Source organism: Stegostoma tigrinum, chromosome 12, assembly GCF_030684315.1.
Source record: "Stegostoma tigrinum isolate sSteTig4 chromosome 12, sSteTig4.hap1, whole genome shotgun sequence".
NCBI lineage: Eukaryota > Metazoa > Chordata > Chondrichthyes > Orectolobiformes > Stegostomatidae > Stegostoma > Stegostoma tigrinum.
In genome coordinates, this window is record NC_081365.1 from 70,785,081 (window position 1) to 70,807,317 (window position 22,237).

General features: G+C 45.1%; 1 protein-coding gene across 2 annotated transcripts in view; it reads right to left on the reverse strand.

Annotated features, from left to right (window-relative positions):
* Nucleotides 1–3,372: 3,372 nt before the first annotated feature.
* Nucleotides 3,373–22,237, reverse strand: part of LOC125457268 (protein FAM124A) — a 40,961-nt gene continuing 22,096 nt past the window's right edge. The window contains exons 3-5 of one of the 2 annotated variants that reach the window (XR_007248588.2): nt 18,448–19,178; nt 8,174–11,317; nt 3,373–4,533 (exon numbers count right to left, since the gene is read on the reverse strand). Coding sequence is in view for 1 of the 2 variants with exons in the window: in XM_048541255.2 (XP_048397212.2) it covers nt 10,475–11,317; nt 18,448–19,178 (1,574 nt within the window). In the remaining variant the exon portion in view is untranslated. Of the gene's footprint in view, nt 4,534–5,319; nt 11,318–18,447; nt 19,179–22,237 lie in introns of those variants that run through there. The other variant, XM_048541255.2, reaches the window with a different exon arrangement.

Sequence of the window (22,237 nt, forward strand, 5' to 3'; positions counted from 1 at the left end):
TTGCACTTCAGCCCCGCACTCCTCATCTTTGGGCACCAGTGCAGAGGGGTGTGGGCAGATCAGACAATCTCCTCGTGGTTCTGCTCCAGGCTGGCAACAAACAGGTCCGGGCCGTGGGCGGTGGAGGGGGTTCTCTCTCGCTGCCTACCCCTCTTCCACAGTTACGTTCGAACCCAGCTGTCATTGGAGAGGGAGAACAGGGTGGCCATCAATGGTCTTGATGCCTTTAGAGAGAGGTGGGTACCTTGGGGGTAGGGGGTGAGGGAAGGTGCAAGACAGTGTTTTATATATCCAGAGATTATAGGAGCTGCCGATGCTGGAGAATCTGAGATAACTCGGTGTGAAGCTGGATGAACACAGCAGCCCAAGCAGCATCAGAGGAGCCAGAAAGTTTGACGTTTTGGGTTGAGACCCTTCTTCAAAAATGGGGGAGGGGAAGGGGGCTTTATGTATCCCTTCAGTTTCATTTTAATTTAGTCCCTTCCCACTCCCCGTACTCCTTCCTCACTTCTGATGGTTTGCATTGCCCGTAATGGCCTTTACATGTAAATATCCAACTGACAGCATGAGTGTTTTACTGGTAGCAGTTAATAGTCAAAAGCCGAAGAAAAAAGTCACGGTGATTTGGTTGTGAGGGTAGAAGAAACATTTGGTTCTGTGTAAGAGCACTTTTGAATATTCAAAAACATCATTTTAACATAACTCAAATGGCTGATGAAAGATGTTTGAAAACATAAAAACAACTGGAGAAACTTGGATTTAACAGTGTGTAAAACCACCAGCAGTAATTGTGCAGGACACTTACTGCAAAGTGTCCTACTCGGTGCTCCAACATGGTGCTGATTAACCCAGGGAGAGGATATGGTTATCAGAGATAATGGGAACTGCAGATGCTGGAGATTCCAAGATAATAAAATGTGAGGCTGGAGCCTCACATTTTATTATCAGAGGATATGGTTATTTTCTTTTTGACCCTTGCCCTGTATTTTGACCTCAACCAATTGCAAATGGAGCAGAGCCATGTCATTTGGGATGTCTGTTATCCCTTTTCTCACAATCTTAAACGTGTATGGTGTTGCTCAATGTTGTCTGTGTGCCCTCTGCTTGTTCATAACACTGGTGTTCCCATCCTTCTGTGTGCAGGGGCAGGGACTGTTTGTGGGATGGGTTGGGGGGGGGGTCGGGGTGGGTCACCAGATACTTTGCTCCTTTGTTTAGGCAAATGGATTTTGTTTCTGTCTCCGGAGTTCGCTAATTGGTAGCAGGACATGAGATTTCAATGGAGATGTCACTTACTGGAAGATTGCTACTGTATCCTGGAAGCGTTAGTATAGTAAAAGCATGAGCCCACAGACAAATTCCCAGTCATTAGATAGAGACAAAGACTTTGATCGCTGTGAGTGACAAAGAGGTTCTTTGGCAGTCACAATTTAGGCTGTCTCCCGCCAGCCTGACATTCCAGATATTTAATGAAATGACAGAGCGAGGGAGTTTCTAATTGAAAATGAATGAATACACCATTTCCCATGCCACCAGTGTCTGAAATTGCCAATTCCCCTCCAACCAATTATTCACTTACCTTCCCAAAGCTTCTCCAAAGAGGCTGCTTAGAAATTATCCAGCCTCCCTGTGCTCATTGTGGGATTTCACTGTGTGAACAGGGCCTGCTGTGACTTTCTATGTCACAACAGGATTTGTATGAAATCCTCATCAGTCACATCTTCCAGAGAAGGAGTAAGTTGTCAGCTTCAATTGGGGGAGAATCAGACTACCTGTATCCCTTGTCCTAACTTCACATCAAGTCCCATTTACTCAGCACTTTGTACTTACTGGGAAGTGTTTAGTAACTGGGAGGACCATAGACTCAAGTTCAACTTGAAGGCATTCACAGCACACTGTACTCCATCTTCTCCCTAAAGTTCACTCTTATGAACTTGTACAGTCATACAGCACGGAAACAGACCCTTCGGTCCAACTTGTCCGCACCAATCTGACCTAGTCCCATTTGCCAGCATTTGGCCCATATACCTCTAAACCCTTCCTATCCCTATACCCAACCAGATGCCTTTTCAATGTTGTAATTGTACCAGCCTCCACCACTTCCTCTGGCAGCTCATTCCATACATGCACCGCCCTCTGCGTGAAAAGATTGCCCCTTGGGCCCTTTGTAAATCTTTCCCTTCCCACCTTAAACCTATGCCGTCTAGTTTTGGAATCTTATGACACAGTGTCTGTAATGACCTGAAGATTGACCAAACTCTGACAGCTTGCTTTGCTCCTGGGTTTAAGAAAAACAAGTGGGCGTCTATAAAGCAGAGATAAGGAAACTTTTTCTCTGAGGGTTGACAGTCTCCCTTTCTCATCAGTGGGTGCTGAATCTTTAAATATTTTTTAAGGCGGTGTTAGATTCTTGATTACCAAGGGAATTGAAGATTATTGGGATATAGGGGTGTCTAATTCATCCCCCTCTCCTACCTTTTCCCAACAGTGCTGGGGCATCATCTTAAGTAATGAATACATTTTTAAAAGTTGCTATTGAACCTGTTTGAGGGAATTTATTACAATTCACTATGTCACAACATGAATAATATTGTCTTTCTCTCCCTTTTGGTTCTTTTGCCAATTTTTTTGTACCTTCTGGATCCTGAGTCCTCCACTATTAAAGATGGTTTCTCCTTACATACTTTATCAAGGTCTGTCATAATTCTGAACACCTTTATTAAATTGGAGGCAATAGGCTGAATGATGGACTCACAGTGGGGAACAACATTGGAGGTAAGCTTTTCATGTACGGTAACAAAGTACTGAACTATTGGTAACTCACCAAAAGTGGTAGATTAGAAATTGAACAGTTTTGGTGAAGACTGTTTGGAATTGTTGAGTTTAGTTGCAGATTTAGTGAAAATTTTGTTTTTATAGCACTTAAGACTTATTCCACTGGCAAAGCAGGGTGCTAATTACCTGTAGCTATGCCTGGCACAAAACAGAAGGCCTGTATTGCAGGGCAGCTGCAGAATGCCAACATTTGACCAATTGCTTGGCTGGTCTTGTGGCTGGTGCTGGGTAGTCCTGGCGGTCGCTGCCTGTGGTGAGTGGGAGAATGGGACAATCAATGCACCATAGGTAGATGGGTAACAAATGGAATGATAGCAGGGAAAACTCACAAGGGCTCTAAGAAGCATGCCAAAATTAACACTTAGCTAATCTCTGGAAAGATTCAGTCTTCTATCTATTAATTTAACCAACCATTGAAAACCATGTCTGACCTTTCATGTGGTGCAAATGGAATAAAGCAGAGACAAAAAAGGGATATTCTCAATGGTAGCCTAATCAGTATTTATTCCTCAGTTTCTAAAACAGCTTATTTAATTGTTAATCTCATTGCTTCATGTGGGAGCTAACTGTGTGCAAAGCTCGCTGCTTTCTCTCCTACAGCCCAACAGTGGTCACATTTCAAAAGCATTTCATTGTAAGGTTTATTTGGGGTGTCTTGAAGCCTTGATCAGCACTATGTAAATGCAAGTCTTTCTTCTGTTTCCTTCCTAAAGCACTAAAGGGTTTGGGAATGTGACCTTGGGAGTCTCCCAATTCCGGTACGAGCATATGTTGCAAGGGAAAGTACAGTGCTGCATGGAATAGGAATTGCTAATGTGTAAAGTGAGTGCAGCCCGGATACAGTGATAACCTTTTTCCTCTGCGGCATCCGAAATAATATCAAATAAATAATAAAATTAAAGTTGTCATAGTGTTACCACAGCAGAGCATAGGGCTGATCTCTCATGAGAGAGAGAGAGAGAGCTGATAGTTGTTTAGCCTGAGGGTTACTATGCCTACGATTAATGGAGAGGCTCGTGCCCTCAGCCCAGTGTGGGAATTGAACCAACGCTGTTGGTGTCACTCTATTGCAAACCTGCCATCCAGCTAACAGTGAAAATCTGAGCCTGTGAATAAGGTGGGTGCAGGCAGATCCAAGTTTAGAACATCTCCAAGGAACAAATAAGGTAGCAACTGCAAAACTGCTGTCTGTAAAAAGACTAGCTTGGGCCCATCTCTGAAGAGACGCTTACATTGTACACGGACGCATACTGTTACCATTGGGAATGATCTCCATTTAAGCCATTTTCAGACTTTCAGAAAGAGGCCCATATTGTCTGAAGCAGCCATTCGGATCTTCAACAAATGTCCAAGGTGGTTGGCTGCCATTTTGTTTTGTGAAAATCCAGCTTGGGTCCAAAGAAGATAACTTGTGCTTATTGAGCATGTACCTGGTCTCTGAAAAAAAGTAACCATTTCAACCAGTGTCTCTGTACCTCTCCCTGTTGGATGGAGTGTTTTTAGATTTATAGAGGTCTACGGAACCGGAAAAGGCCCATTGTATCTGTGCTGGTGAAATGGTATCCATGGCTTCTTCCTTTACTATTACAATGCTGTGAATCAACTACCAGAGGGGCAGCATTCATTTACTGTTGGATCTGCCATTCCACGTCTATTAACTGGTCTGATGTATGGATTGCGACAAATCTTCCCAAATTGCTGCAGAGAAATGTAGAACAGTGACACTTACTTGCACAGGATTGACAGCAACCTGCATAGGCTCTTAGATTAGCAGCAAATACATTTTATTTGCAAAGGGTTAGTAGCCTTCTGGATGCTCTTAAAGTGCAGCTAGATTCATGCCTCAGTCTGCTTTTTCAACCTTTATTATGAGACCCATTTTGAAGGGAACGGGCAACAGTTCTGTGGAAATTCTGCCGTGTGCCCTGACAAACACCACCCTGACGTAGATAAATATTACCATTCCCCCCACATCGCTGGGTCAAAATCTTTCAACTCCATTGTTTTAAATATATAACAGCTCTTAATTCACGTTGCTTCAGAGGTGAGAGAGTTTTTAAACCGAGGGCCTTAAATTGAAATATTTGTGACTAGGATGGCTGACGTCACTATGCCATCTGGAATGGACTGAACAACAGAGGAGGGAAAATGAGTTCTTCCGCTGCAGATGGGTTGAGTCCTGTGCTGGGGTGCATTTGGCAGGGAGAGTTGCATTCATAACATGGCCAAACGGATTAGCTGTCAGCCTGTAATTCCTTCCAATACACTGAAGCTAGGCCCTAAGAGTGGGAGAGTTTACTGGTCAGCCATCTTGCAGGAGGCAATGGTAAATCACTGCAGGCCTTTATCCACAATGGTGGACCAATCCCAAATGCTGCCATGACTCAACACTTGGAAACCAGCATGGAAGAGAAGACAAAGACCAGGGGAAGTGTCATGAACAACTGCGTCACTGTGCGACATTCTTTTCACCTGTATGCCGTGTGGTGGACACAGATTATAACTGCACTGTCTTGGTAAGAAGCCAGACTTTGACAAGGCACTGTCAAAACTCTGTGGAACTGGAGGAAAACAGCAGGTCAGGCAGCATCAGAGGAGCAGGAAAGTTGATGTTTTGGGTTTACACCCTCCATCAGGAGCACACCAGGCTCTTGCCCTAAGCACTGAACATTGATCCTTTCCCATTCACTGGTCAGAGACCGAGAGGCGTTATTTTCATGCTAATAATGGGGAGAAGAGGAAAATGAGAAAGTATATCCAGGAAAACAAAAAGTGCACTGAAAATGAAATGTTGTAGATACACAGTTCTGTGGTCAGTGTCTATAATGAGAAAGACAGGCAGCTCCTGCAACTGCCTTTCCCTTTTAGTTGTGAGACAAAGACACATATCTTTCAGTTCCTAACAGCTACTTTCTTTGGGGCTTGGCTCCAGGTTCTTCAGTAACTATTAGATTGCGCCCCTCCAGCGTCTGTTCCATGTTATACCCACTCTCTCACTACTCAAGCTGGGTCCATGCCCCCACCATGGAGCTGATAGTGAGCAAACCAATCATTTGCTCCAGGCTACAGTTTCTTCACGTAACAGTAGCCCATACAGCTGATGCAATGGCCGAAGCGAGGTGTTGATTTGTATTCATCACAACAAGCTGTTAGTTGCAAAAGAACACAAGTACTCACGTTGATATGTTCATTCTCAGGTTAAAGGCACTATTGGTGAAAACCATCATTTATTGCTCAACTCTAATGGACTTTCAAAGTGTGGCTATTCTTTGTAATGCTTGAACACAAATCAGTCACTTGTTGGGCCATTTCAGAGGGCAGTTAAGAGTCAACCAAGTTGGCGAGGACTAACTGGGAGTCGCATCACAGCCAGACTGGAATAACAGGGAAGGATTATCTTTCTCAACTTTAAGGGACTTTTCTCTCCAGTTGCTCTGCTATTTACCGAAGTCACAACATTATCACAAGCTTGAAATTAGACAATTGATTATAATCAATATTTAAATACACTTCAACACCTTAGCATAGATAAATCTACCTGAGACCAATTTCTTGAGGCATGATGGCAATTGTAATCAATACTGTAGGAATGTAGGGCCAAGTGAAGATTGTAACAATTAACCATTGCTGTGCAGACCAGAGGGAAAACTGAAGGTTGCCACAGAAACCAGTGGGCTAAAGGCTGAGAATTAAGAGGTGGGACCCTGCATTACCCATTATAAATTGGGCTGAGATGTTTGTTTTAGCAGAGAAGCGATTCTGGGTAACCAGATGAAACATGACTCCAGCAATTGCCTGAATAAAACCTGCTAACTGTACCCAAGACTCAGGAGTAGCTGTTTTAAAATGACGACAATAAACCCTTTTGAATATAATTTGTTGAAAATTCAATATGTTGCAGCCGTGAATATAACAATCACTGAAACAAAGCTTTAACATATGGCCCCATTGCTCCCACGAGTACATCACTGATATGCACATATCAACAGCATTAGCTAATTCTAATGAAGGACATGAAAGGTGAGTAGTTTTAATTGTGGAAAACAGTGCACCCTGTACGTTGTGATATTGGCTTGTTTCCCTGTAAAGCTGCAGAGACAAACAGTGTCACCATGGTGACTGACCACCTTCTGTTCACTGGGTAGCAACATGATGACACCTACCAATCACATGGCACCAAAGTAAGTTTTGGTGAGAGATCATCAAGGTGTGAAACTGAGACTGTGAACACAGAATCTGTACATTTGGTCTGATGAATTCAATTGTATTGAAATATATCATTCCACAGCCTTTGAGCTGGGGTTGTATGAGGATAGAGTAAGGCTTCCTATTATTGGCTGGGCTCTAGCCTCACAATGCAATCTTTCCAATGAATTAGATGTGGAGATGAAGAAGTAGGGACTGTTCCCCTGAGAGCAGAGTAGCTTATGATGGGATGGGGAGCCGGACAAAGTATAGCTGCTATTTAAGAGTAGGATATCTGTTATTGCTGTTGTGATGATTGGGATGCAGCTTTTAGATGATTAGCAAGAGGAAGATGAAGAATTAAACAAAAACCGTGTATGTACGTAGTCAGTTATGATAAGTTGGAACACACTGCCTGAAAGTGGAGTGGAAGCATGTTCAGTGGTTGAATAGGAGAATTGGGCAGCAGCCTCATAGAGTTGGCACAGGCATTAGCTGAGACACTCGTAGCCTCCTTCAGCATACAATTCTTCTCCATACCCTATCAAGAAGGTAGTACCCCTTTTGTTCACCTAGGCCCATGCCAAGTCTTGTGTCAGATAATACTACAGCTTATTGTTTCAAAACCTTTTGTGTTAGGAATTTGGCAGACAGATCAGTGAAGTTTCAAAGCAAAACTTTGTCAAAGGAGGGGAGAAACAAGTTCTCTGAAGAATGAAGTGATAACTTTTACACCACTGCAGTAAAGATGGCATGTTGCCATTGGCATTTCATTTATTATGAGAAGCTCCTGTAAATTCACAAGCGCTATATTAAACCTGATGATGTGTATCATATTCTGTTTGAAGCTAGAACCTTGCTATCCCTATGCAGAAACATGTCAAGTAACACAGTGCCAACATTTGCAGTTTCCTTAGAAATGGGGCATTTTTACCAACGTCATCAATTTCTAAGAAGATCCACTGGTATTTGTCATTGACAGAAATTGGGGGTGTTTGAGAAATAACGACACTTCTCCCAGTTTCCCAGCATTTCTGTACTTGGGCTTGTGAAAGTAAGGGGCACAGCACTTAAGAAACAGATCAGTCCAATCCCTATTAAAGGGCTGGATAAGTTGAATGATATCTCACTGCTGCAAATGGGAGAAACTCACTTCAGCAAGTGCCCAATCCACTCCAACAATGAACCAGGTAATTATTTTCCACAGATATGAAATATGATGAGACGATGGCCTGGAGAACATCACAACCATTTTAATCGTGAGAATCCGGCATGGATCCTGGAAAGGTGTTGCCTGATCTCCTGATAAAGGAGTGGTTGATGGCCAAGACTCCTGGGGAACAGACACATACCAAAGTTTGGAATTCCATTTCTACTATCTTCAGTGCATTTCCAGTTTTTAACATTTATATATTAGATTAATGTCTTATAATAGCAATTTTAATCAGTAAACTCCATTTTTAAGTTCTGCAATAAATAACGCCATAACACTTCACACTTAATGCACGCAAGACTAAACAGGCAATAATGCTATCTGCAAATACATTAGAATCAGCAGCTCATGAGATGATGCTTTAAACCAAGATTGATATTTTGAATTTAATCAATTAATGATTGTTAGATTTTCTTAGATCGGAAACGGACAAGAGTCTAAATGAATAAAAAAGTAGGGGCGCCTGCACGATTTGCTGTCAGGATGAAGGCTTTCATTATCCATCCCGAGTTGTCCCTCAGCCGTTCTTCTTGAACTACTCCTGTCATTTGTATTGCTGGTCCAGAGGAATGTCCAGGACATCGATCCACGGTGACGGAAGGAACGGTCAGGCTTATTCTGGCTGGAGGCAGCGTCATCAATGATGGTAATCCTCGGAGACAATTCAGAGAAGGTCCACTTGGCTGATTCTTGGGATGAAGGCCTTGTATCGGGAGGAACAACCTTGGGCCCATAGCCGCTGGAATACTGATGAGTGAGAAGCGATCTTGAAACACATAATATCCTGAGGAAGGATCACCAGATCCGAAATGTTAACTCTGTTTTTTCCTTCACAGATGCTGCAAGACCTACTGAGCTTTTCCAGCAATTTCTGTTTTGTTTCAAGATTCTGAGGGTATTTGCCAAGAGTGGATGCTGAGACGATGGGCAGGATCTGAATGGCGTGGGGCCTTGGCAAGATTTATGGCAGATTTCAATGAGATGATTATCTTGACCTGGAGAACAACTCACTCCATCTTCGATACATTTGCTGACTGCTGAGGTGAGCTTCTCCCATTCGCAGCAGTCAGTTGTCAAATAAGGGGGAATTTTCTCTTATTAAACGCCTTGTTAACACCCCAACTCAGCTCACAACACTCAGCTTCCAAACTTGCCAAGCAAGCTAGACATTGAGATGGAATTTGAAGTGGGTACCTGGCAACTTCAGCTCCTGGCACTGACTTCTCAGGGCATGTTTAATAGGCATTGGCCAAACACCACCCCATCCATGGACATCAGCATCTGACATGTGCCAGCCTCTGCAAACCTTCTCTGATCCTCTTAACAGGGCACTTCTGTACCTCAGGCTGTACTGGTAACTCTCATTGCAACACTGCAGCAAGGATGTTGTGTGCTCAGAGACACACACCCAGCTGACCCCCGGCAGTATCTCCGAGTTCCTCACTCTCTATCATAACCCTTGAGATGAACATGGGAATTTCTTTGCTCAGAGGATTATAAGGTATGGAAGTACCCCCCCCCCCCCCAAAACACAGACAATACTTGAGACTAGGCCATCAAATATATTTGAGTTAGACAGAGATCCGATCCAAAGGCAGTTAAAAATTACAAGGTGACAGGCAGTAAGTGGAGTTGAGGCCCTAATCCGATCAACTGTAGTCTTACCAAATGGCTACTCCTGCTTCTACTTTTTTGTAATCTTACAGCAGTAGCTGAATCAACCTCAAAGAAGATGCTGGTTTTCTGACTGGCTTTATTTTAACACTGGCATAAATGTGAAACGGACTGCGGTAACACCAACTAAAGATCCAGAGCTTTTGTGGCTCACTAAAACTCTGCAAGCATTTCCATTAGTTGCTTTTCTGAAACATGTGAAGCATGTTTGATCAAAGATACTGCAATTCTTCTCAGCAGCAATTTTAAGTGTTGTGAGCCAGAGATTTTGAGCTGTTTTGGTTTCTGTAACACTTCGATGCTTTTACTACTGTAAACTTTAACACACTCTGTCACAGTTTTGGGGGGAAAAAAGTTGGAAGAGAATCATTTTTAAAAGTATTCCAACTGGTGATGTTTCTGAACAGCTGCATTGCGACAGAAAACCCTGAATTTCACTTTGACACAAGCAGCATGGTAAGTGGACGGTCTCCAGGCCTAATAATCAGTGCTTAAACGTCCATTGTCTCACTTGTATTGTTTGATATTTAGTAACAATCGCAAGCAAATCGTGCCTGACCAAGAGGGTCAAATGTAAAATTCCTGCTCTGCCTCCAGGAGAGGAGCGGGTTGTCCTCCCTCAGGGCAGCTCTCGTTTCTAGTTGCGTTCTCCGAGGACAAGGGCTGGTTTATTCTGGGCCAGAGTTGCGACCCTGCTGTGAAGGCATGCGGAGGTGGGGTGCTCGAGGTCAGACTGCAGGAAGAAAATTCCCGGGACCCAGGAGAAGACCTGGAGGAAAGGCTGGAGGAGGAACGAGGCGAGCTATCCGTGGACAGTGAAACCCTGAAGAGACTTGCCTGTGTCCGGGTGCTACAGTCACCCAGCTGGGGTAGAGCACCCCCTAATTCTTTGCCCAAGCCGTTCAGTGTCGAGGGCACGGAGAGGGCAGCAAGGTCAGAGCTTGATGTGGTCAAGCCAGTGTCGACATCGGTCTCTTCCAGGCCTTTGGCCCCCACCCCAGAGGTGACGTCCCGAGCTGGGACCCGAGCCCGTGGCCCACGGTCGGCCAGCGAAAGGGCCAGCTCCCCCAGGGGCGATGAAGACGACGAAGAGCACGACGAGCTGCTGAAGGTCGGCAGACAGAACAAGGACTTGCTGCGCTGAGCTACCCGGGAAACCCTGGAAGTACTGGTGCCCGAATCCCCCCGGCAAGCAATCCAGATGTCCTCCTGGGATGCCCCTCGGAGACGGCTGAAGCCGCTGCTGTGGTGTGGTTTGTGGTTAGTCTGACAGTGGTGCCGGTGCCTGTCAGGGGCACATGCCAGGCACTGGGGGAGTGAGCTGCATGCAGGTCGGCAAGAACTGCCCCTTGCTGCAGTGGATTGGGCAATGATGTTCCTCTTCCAAGAGCTCCTGGACAAACTGTGTACCTGTAAACAAAAAAATAACATTTCAGAAACAATCTTTCATGGGCACACCTATGTACCTTTGCGGCGACAGTATAGCATCAATTTTCACTGGTCCGTTGTCTTAATTAGCAGCAATGGCCTCAGGGTGGGCACCAGCATCCTTAATGCCCTCTTGATTATCAAGGGGTTCAAAGGTTACAGGGAGAAAGCTGGAGAATGGGGCTGAGGAACTTATCAGCCATGATTGAATGGCAGAGCAGACTCGATGGGCTGAATGGCCTAATTTCGGCTCCTCCATCTCGTGGCCTTATTATGGTCTAAAGCCTTATGACTGGTGCCACGTTGAAAGGGGCCTTCTTGCAGGTGTCTGAAGCACTTCCTGTTTCAGGAGTGAAACATGTTTAAATATGGAGATGCGGGTCCTGTGCTGTGAACAGGGTGACACCTACCAGTTAAGGTCAATCCTGCCCAGTGCAAAATGCCAACCGAGTTTCCCAAAAAGGGCCAGCCCCACTTATGTATCGAATCAATTTTCTGAGCCTTGGAGAAGGACTGTTCCTCCAAGCACCATCTAAAAGAATCTGCAGCCCCTTGCCACCCTGGGACCCCAAACCCCCTTTCTTCCCATTATAATAAAAGTTTGGAACAATCTCATTTGGGCACAGCTTTCCAACTGTATGTTGATTGGGAGAATCCACCTGGAGGATCAAACCTTGTTCTCTCTGTGTCGAGGAATTCCAATGTTTCCTCATTTAACTTTTTGGGCATTCCATTTCATGAGGACTACTGTGCCCCCCACCCCACCCAGTGAAGGGCAGGACCTTGGGTCTGAACTCATGGACTTATGACGACAGCGACTATGTACATGCAGGGGAGATGGGAACTGAAAATTGGCCAGCTTTATTTCAGAGGTTCTTCAATGCTAGTTTTGTCACCCAAGCGGGGAAGATGAGAAATACCCGCGTGGACTCTCAAGAAGTGATCTGATTCAGATTTTCAAGATTATCAAAGACACACGCACTGTACATGTGGATTGTGTTTGAGGTGATGGGCTAAGCTGGAACTAAAACCACCCATAAAAGGTGGAATAAGGTTGCATATTGATTTCAGCTTACCACAGGGTATGACATCCTCCACTGGGTATAAATGTACCACCCATAATACACAAATTGGTAGAACATGATATGGGTTCTTTATTCAAGGGTAAGACTATAACGCTGATGAGGCTAACTGGGAAACTAATATGCCAACATCCTGCTTTTGCTGTTTGCAAACTGACTATCAGGCATCGGACTATAACATGTTATCTGGTGAAGATGGTAATAATTGACAGCAATTTGAAGTATAAGGTGTATGCACAGCACACCTCAACTATAACACTGTCAATACCGATGTCATTCTGGTGATCCTGCACTGCAGTTTCCAAGGCCAACACTTTCTTCCAGTGATGCACCATCTCGGACTGAAGATAATAATGCTGACAGGGGCTGAGCAGCACCTTGATAATCTGTAACATATCTCACATCCTTTCACATTGCAATCCCTTTGACATGCATGGTGAGATTCCATTAATCCTTTTACTGATTTCTTTACATGTGACCTGATGGATGCCCTTCTGACAAAAGAGCTATAAACAGCATATGGAAGGTAACAGGAAACAATTCTAGACGGAAGTGCAATGGATGAGAGAAACTTACGGAATTGGCCAAGTTTCCCCTTTGTTTTGCATTTACTTGGATTGGGAACGATTGGTTGGTGGACACATTGCCAAAGATAGATGCAGCTTTTCCTCATGACTCGGGGATACTGTGCTGTGATCCCTGTTAGAATATGGAACTGGCCAGCTTGGTATCATCAACTGATTGAGACTGGGCCATTGCATTGCAGTGGGTGCAAACCAGACAGGTGGGAGATTAACCCGCTCCCCACCCCCTCGCTTAATCATTTTGCCAACAGCGTAATAATATTATTATCCCTGGTAGAACATTGCTTTGCAGAAGTTGACTACCAGAGAGTGAGTCAGTATGAAGCAGTAGTTCAGTGATACAAACTCCTGCTGCTGAGCAAGAGGTTACTGTTTCAAGTCTTGTCCTGACCAGGCGAGTATAATATCAGGCCGACTCTCCCAGTGCAGTACCCTCAAGTGCCTTTAGTGACTGAGACATGAAACCACGTTCTCACCTGCCCCCCACAGGTGCATGTAAAAGGGCCTGTGGCCTTATTCTAATAAGAGCAGGTGAATTCACCTCCATGTCAAGACTGGTTAATAAAAACAGGAGCTGCACTCACATTGCTGTCTCTGAGATGCACTGTGGTCATTGGCTGCTACATGACAATAATGCTAATAACCTAAAAATCCTTCTTTAGTTATGAAATGTTAACGGACGCCCTGAAGTGGAGAATGGTGCTACACAAATGCAAGTTCTTTTCCTTGGCTAAAGTAATGTGTATTGCACTCAATTGGCTGTCTCTCTAAAACTAGCAGCAAATGTTGCAGAGTCAGAAGCAAAGATCAGTGTAAAGAGTTAAGTCTTTTCAATGAAGAAATGCCCTACTTTTTCTGTCAATTTCTCTTCAGTAATGTTTTCCTAGATTGTAACCCTAAGGCGACAATGTGCAAACGGCCGATAGTTGCCTTATTTTGCTCTGTAGGTCGGTTTATTTTTCCTGCATCGCCAGTCCATTGGAGGAACAGCTTGTGCCATTTCATGACTGATATTGAGATCATGTCTTTATTGCCTTGATTTACTATGACTTGCAGGGAGACAGCATTCTCCTCCAATACCTTATGATGGGGCGGTGGATTCAGTAAACGGCTCACAATTGAAAATGGGGACTTTGTTTAGCTTCACTGTGGAAGGTTGGTCAGCGCTAAGTGTGTTATACATGATGTATAAATCAATTCCCTTCCACAGCCAAAGCCTTTAAAAAGCCTATTACTTCCCTCAGGGTCACCTAGCACTGCCTGGTATCTCCCACTCGTGTGTGCCAGAGAGAAATGGCTATTGACTGAAACAACAAAGACCATTTGTCTACTTGGGCCACTCAATCTACTCAGTCAACACGGACTGACATCAGACTTAGCAACGACTTAAAGCTGTTATCGAAAGGCCGTACCCACAGCAGACCGGGTCACAGAAATATTTGTACTGCTAAGCATCGCCGATCTTAGGAGAACATTTAACCAATAAGTGGAACCCCAAGTGTTCAATGAATCAGAATTTACTCTGGCCATTGGCTGACCATCTGGGTAAGGGCAGAGGGCCGTTTACTCAGCAGTGGGATCCCATCCCCCACCGCCAGCTGCGATTCTGTGTCCATGGCTTTCACTGTACTCACAAGGGGGAGGCTGTACCAAGCCAAGCTGACACGTGGCACTCCCATCTTGCGACCCTTCTGTGGTATCAACTGTTCCCAGATGTGATTCCTACTGGGGACGCAGGAATGATAGCACTGGTTGTGTTTTAGTCGATGATGCTTCCGCCCCCAGTTGTGCTTTCAAATCCCATTCCAGGCACAACACGTGAGCACACAACCCTGGCTGGTATTCTAGTGCACTGCTGACCAGGTATAGCGCCGAACGGAACGCCATTTCTCAGTTGGGACCTGTTAAAGAGAAACCTTCAGTGGCCCTCGAAGGTGAACGTAAATCATCACGTGACAATATTTCAAGCACAGCAGGGGAGCTTTCCTTGCTTTTTCGGCCAATATTTATCCCTCAATCAACATCATAGACAAACAAAATGCCCAGCTATTACCAATTGCTACACTGTATATAACTTGGTTGCTGTTCTCTCTACATTACAACAGCGATTAAATTTCAAAAAGCACTTCATTGGCTGTGAAACACTTTGGCGCTTCCTGAGCTTATGAAGAGGTGCTACATAAGTGCGTATCTTTCTTACTATCAATCCGCAGAACCTCCATAGCTGATCTGTTATCTCCACTTTGTTTAACTTGCTTGGATCCCTTTACATCCTCAGCCATTACCCGTAAAAAAATTCCAGTTGACCTCGAAAATGCACAGCTTTGTTGGAGAGAAAGACCCCCCCCCCAACACACACACACACACACTAAGTCTGGGGAAGTCAGGTCTATTTATTTTTATTATTTAGTACAGTAGGCAAATTGTTCCAGCAAGGGGCTGGACAGTTGGAATATCAGAGTTGAGCATTTCAAAGCCTGAAGACAGGGTCACACAATTACAGACCCATGGAGCCACTTTCAGGGTATGAACAAATATTACAGGGGAGTGAGGAGAACAGATTCTGCCCAAAGGAAGTAACAGCAAACACTATGTGTGATTCTCCTGCCTCAAACTGCCAATGTCTGCTTACCGTGAGGAAGGACTTCATCCCTAAATATATTGTATGAGAAAGGACTTCATCCGTAAATATCTGAGTTCTTGTTTGAAAATCGTTCTCTTGATCCTGGATTCTGCCAGTAGAGGGCACAGGTTCTCTGTCTGTCCTATTGAATGCCTGAGCTTGCAAAACTCAAGGGAGTACAAACCATTGTAACCTCATAACCCTTTAAGCCCTAGTTTCATGTTAGTGAATCTGCAGCTGTTCCAAGGTCAGCCAACACTCTGAGATGCTAATGCAGTGGCTCAGGTCTAACTGGACAGTACAACCAGAGCACTGAGCTTTCACTGTTCAGCATTGTGTAAGTTTGAAAGGTAATCAAAAAAGGCTGAAGAGTAACAGTGACATTAGCAGTCTTTTTGATTACCTTTCAAACCTGCACAACTGCTGAATAGTGATTTGAGAAGACAGACAACCAGAACCCTAGTTTTTAGTCAATTTTAAAAACAAAAATATACTACACCAAGTGTACACTGGACATGATATGATGTGTGAATGTCTGTACATGTGACAGTGTACATGTTTAAGTATAAATGTGAGAGTGCCTTGTCGAGCCTGCAAGAGTGTATCTTAATTTTGTTCTTGAAAATTGTGAGCATTCCCATGGTATCACGATCTCTGTCAATGAGACCAGCATTTTGTCCCATATTTAGTCATTAATTTAAGTTCCTTCAGGTGCTATAGTAGGATTTGATCTCTGTCTCTACAGCACTCTACCCAGGGCCCTAGCCTACTAATCCAGTAACACTACCACATTGCTACCATTGTGTGCACATTAGTACAAGTTTACATAGAGTCATAAAGTCATACAGCATGGAAACAGACCCTTCGGTCCAACCGAACATAATCTCAAACTAAATTAGTTGACCAGTTTGTTCCTGACCCATATCCCTTCAAACCTTTCCTATTCAAGTATTAAGTGGGTTTTAAACATGGTGATTGTGCCCACATCCACCACTTTCTCTGGAAGTTCATTCTACATGCAAACCACCCCATAAAAACGTGGCCCCTCGTGTCTTTTTAAAATCTCTCTCCTCCGCCCTTAAAAGTAGACTCCCGAGTCTTGAAATCCCCATCTTAGAGGAAAGACACCTCCCACTAACCCTACCTATAACTCTCCTGATTTTATAAACCTGTTTAAGGTAACCTCTGAACCTCCTATGTCCCAGTGAAAGAAGTCCCAGCTTATCCAGGAACAGCAAACACTGTCCATGATTCTCCTGCCTCAAACTGCCTAGTCCTGCCATTTCTCCTGCCACCATTTCTAAACAAAAATTCTCTCCAATGCCCACTGATATCCTGATGCGTTGACAGAGAAACCGGGAGTAGACCATTTGGCTTTTTAAGCCTGCTACGTCACTTAAATTGATCATGCTCGATCCTCCATCTCAATGTCATTTTCTGTCCATACCCCTCGATACCTTTAACATCTGAACATTTAACACTACTCAGTGACCTGGCCTCCACTGCGTTCTGTGATACAGAATTCCACAGGTTCACCACTGTCTGAATGCAGAAATGTTTCCTCAACTCAGACCTAAATGGTCTATCCCATATCCTGTTCCAGGGAAAAATATCTTGCTTGCATCTAGTCTGTCCAGCCCTGTTAGGATTGTATACGTTTCAATCAGATCCCCTCCTGTCCTTCTGAACTCTAGCAAACACAGGCCCGTTGAACGACTCTCTCCTCATACAACAGCCCTCCTATCCCTAGGAAATTTCACTGTACTCCCTCTATGGTAATTATATCCTATCTTAGATAGACAGACAAAAACTGCACACAACTCTCCACCTATGTTCTCACCCTGGCCCTGTTTAACTGCAGAAAGATACCCTTACTTCTGAGCTCAAACCCGCTTGTGACGAAACCCAATTATACCATTTGTCTTCCTTGCCTGTTGAGCAGGAATGTCCAAGTAATCTTTAATTCCTGGAGACTTCCAAGACAATCTGAGAGGGCTGAGGCAAGCTTAAACTGATCTTTTAGCAACTCTTTTATTTTAAAGTTATTGATTTCCACAGAGGATTTGATGGCAAATTTAAGTCGATTGTGTGAATTATTACGAAATAAACTGCAGGGCCCACTCCCCACCCCAAGACATACGCCCTTCCTGATTTGTCTGGCCATAAGGGTGGGCAGCTAGCTGCCGTGTGGGCACACATGTTGTCAACTGCACCAAAGGCTATGAAACGACCCATTGAGCTGTTGGGAGGTCTTCCCCGAGGAGGGAGGGATGGGCAGTTAGCTCTGAGAGGTGGGTACAGTGAGACCCTGGGGCAACACGATGGCTCAGTGGTTAGCACTGCTGCCTCACAGCACTATGGACCCGGGTTCGAGTCCATCCTCGGGCAACTGTCTGTGTGGAGTTTGCACATTCTCGCCGTGTCTGCGTGGGTTTCCTCCAGGTGCTCCAGTTTCCTCCCACAGTCCAAAGATGTGCAGGCTAGGTGGATTGGCCATGCTAAATTACCCGTAGTGTCCGAGGATGTGCAGGCTAAGTGGATGAGCCATGGGGCATGTGGGGTTACAGGGATAGGGTCTGGGTGGGATGCTCTTCAGAGGGTTGGTGTGGATTCAATGGGCTGAATGGCCTGCTTCCACACTGTAGGAATTCTACAATCCATTACAAGGTGCTGGTTGGCCCCCGCTCCCTCTGTGAGACAGATGCACAACAGTGGGGAGTTAGAAATTTCACCCTTATTTTAATGATGTGACAACGGTGTTCTCTTTCTTTTTAAAGGCTAGACAAAGCATTTGCTGGCCCTCAGCTAAAGAAGGCGGATTACCTGCAACAGGAGCTTGTTCCCATCATAGTCCTCCGTCTGCCACCTCAGGTCACTGATTGGGCTGCAGGGGTTAGGCAGCAGAGGGATGAGGCGTCCGATGTCATGAACTCTGAACTCGAGCAAGGCCAGTTCGGTGGGGGAGGTACCCTGACCCTTCGGGAGCCTCTTCAGCGAGAGCTGGATATCAACCTCGGCGTTGGAATAGACGGTGAAGAACACAAAGTCTGGCCTTCGCTGGGACGACTCTCTCCTCAGGATCAGCTGGTACATCCTCGCCATGTCGAGAAAGTTGTCAAAGCTGCAGTAAATGGTGAAGCGGACAATCTCCTTCCCATAGTGCACCTGCCTTACAGCCCAGAGGGCATTGTGATTGGCCAGAGTGAAGAAGTCCTGGTTCCGGGGCATGTAGGGAAGGATTCGACCCTTGACCATCTCGGTATGGTGGTACTCCCACGGTGGGTGGAGGAAACGCTCGTGGAGCTCGGAAATCTGCTGCCCGCACTCTTCGTGGATGAAGACAATGATGGCCAGAGCTGGGTGGGCAGCACTGCCGCCACTCCTCATCCCCCGTGGCTTCGAGGAGCCGCGCTCGGAGGCAATGAAGAGCCGCAGCTTGGGGTTGATCCATGTTACAAGGCCGTCGACTGCGCTCTGCAGGGCTGCTGCATCTCCCGGGTTGGTGATGATGTGCAAGGTGACCAGGAATGGATCTGCCATGCAATCCAGGTTGCCTGTTTAGGGGAGAGAGCATAAGAAGGGAAACGTATTTGAGTCAGTGTGGCAGCAGAATCCCACAGCACAGAAAGAGACCCATTTGGCCCATCGTAACTGGGCTTGTTGTTTGAAATTTGTTCTGCTTGCCTACTGCTTCCCAACACCAATGTTTCCTTTTCCATCTTACATCCATTGCCCTTATAAAAAACCCTCTCCCATCACTCTTCCCAGCAGTGAATTCCAGATCACACCAACACTCACTGGAATTGGTCCTGCCCTGGTAATGCCTCTGGAGTAATTGAAAAAATCGAAAAAGTAGTCAATCATTCACACTAGCTGAATTCAGACAAGAAGAACACCTGACCTGTGAGATTCTTGACAGATAGTGAACAGGGTAAATGAATTAAAAACCCACTCAGATGCAATCAATGTGAACACACACAAGAGTTAATAAAACAGAAAGGCCTGAATGTTCATGATGTCCTTTCTATTTTCTCTGGAATAAGTTCTGTATCTAATTTCCAATTTGGTGTTGAGATCCCATCATAGGTTCTCAATACAATATAAAGTTGGTGCAGCATCTAAATACTGTAGCAGTTACAGTATACTGTCATCCAATCCACTCACCCAACATACACAGATCGTTTCAATCGCATGTAACTGTCCTGTTCCCATTTTATGCCCTTTTCTTTCAACCACAGAGCCCAAATACTCTTCACACAGTTACTTTCAAAGTAAATTCTTCAGCCTCTTAACCTGGTACAAAGAGTTCTGCCCTCTCTTATCAATCTCTGACATATAATCTTGTGCCTATGACCTCTCATTCTTGAGTCAGAGAGTCATATAGCATGGAAACAGGCCCTTCACTCCAACTCGTCCATGTTGACGGAATATCTTAAGTTAGTCTAGTCCCATTTGCAGAACTAGTCCCATTTGCAGAATTTGGCCCATATCCCTCTAAATCCTCCCATTCCCTATACCCATCCAGATGCCCCTTAAATGTTGTAATTGTCCCGGCCCCCACCACTTCCTCTGGCAGTTCATTCCATACATGCACCACACTCTGTAAGAAGAAGTTGCCCCTTAGGTCCCTTGCAAATCTTTCACCTCTCTTCTTAAGCCTATGTCCTCTAGTTTTGGAATCTCCAACCCTGGGGAAAAGACCTTGACTATTCGCCTTATCCATGCCCCTGAGTTTATAAACCTCTATAAGGTCTCCCCTCAGCCTCCAATGCTCCAGGGAAAATAGCCCCAGCCTGTTCAGCCTCTCCCTATAACTGAAACCCTCCAATTCTGGCAACATCCTTGAAACACTCAGATATAAGAAACATTATTCCCACCTACTCTGCCCTATTCATACTTATCAATATTTCATATTGCCCCAATCAGCAGCATTACCCTTCAAGTTCTCTTTGTCTTATTTAATATAGTAACATACACATTATTGGACTCTTTATAGGTAGAATATCAGTCAAAGATATTCCATTCAATGTTATCTGAGTGTCCTTGCACCTTTATAAATGAATTAGGCAACAGGATAATGGTGGGGATAGTATAATATTGGAAAATCCATTTGGCCCTGGTGTCAGGCAGGAAACTTCTTGGTCATTGGTTCATCATCCAAACTTGGGATGTCATCACAAAATCCAAGCTGCCATTTCAGTGCCATACTGAGGGAGTGCAGCACTGCTGCAGGTGCTGACTTGCACACAAAACATTTAGCCAAGGCCCCTGGTCCTCTCCAGTGCTGGGAAAAGATTATTTGCGAATATTCAAATAAGTTCGGGGGAGTTATTTCCAATGTCGTGGCCAATTGTAACTCCTCAAATAACACTATTAAAGTAGAATATGTTGATCATCTGTTTCAATGTTATATGTAGACTGTTAGGTTTTCTACATTACAACAGCAAGTTCTTCTTAAAATTATTTCATTGCCTTGAAACAATTTTGCGCACATGGACTGCAGGACACCGAGTGAGATCACTGTCTCTGCTAACTCTTTGTGAACGTGTTGTGGGGTCTTTCATACTGACCCAAGCTGGAAACTGAGTTAATACCACTCTTAATTTCACTTCAACTCTCACAGTGACCCTGCTGTCAATCTCAACCATTACACATAACCATGAAGCCACAATACCTTTACTCACTTGTCCGTTGTAGGTACTGCCAGGATATTGACCACCTCCATGGAGAATTGACCAGTTATGTCAGAAACCACCATCTCAATCTTCCTATACCTTCACCAGCTCACATACTGACACATCAGTCAGCCTTAGAAAGTTGGGAAGCACAATCCGATGAGCACCTCACTGCGACAGCTCCACAGCTGACTGAAGAAGATAGACCTCAGGCCGTTGGACTGCTGGAGACCAAGCACTTGGCAGGAGAGGAACCAGTGGAGTCAGTAATCAGGGACTTGGTCTGCACGCACAGGGAGGAACAGAAGCAGCAGGCAAGTATAAGAGGCGCAATGGCCCCCATTACCAAGAAGGTCCAGAACTGTTGCAGCTTATATGACTGTCTGGCTGCCTCCATGGACAGGTTGGCAGTTGCCACGGAGAGCTAGATATGGTAACCTCATGGTCTGCGGGAGAGGCGCACACACATCTGCACTCCATCACCCCAGCAATCGCTCCTCAGGACTGAAGACGTGGCAATGGAGGGGCGATTGTGGGAATCTGGCATGCATCCTCATACCCCTCCCTTGCAAGGAATCAGAGCAGTGCCAGGAGGCACCCAGCTGGATGAGGAACCATGTGCAGGCCCCTTGAGGCCCTCCTCTCAGGACACACCAGAGGTGGCCAGGCCCTTCACCCTAACCCTAACCCTTGAAAGTTCAAGCCAAACGTTCTGATTACCTGTAGAAAGAAGGCAATCAGTATGTTTGGCTAACGGCCCCTCAGTCACCTAACTATACCTCCAGGGTCAACAAGCTCTGCTGCTGGGAAGGCTCCCTTCACCCCAGCTGCTGAATCAGGGACTACACTGTAACATAGTCAGAGGGAGAGGAAGAAGAAAACCTACAGAGGGCACTCTGGTAGCATCAGTCACATTGTACTGTACGTGAATTTCTTAA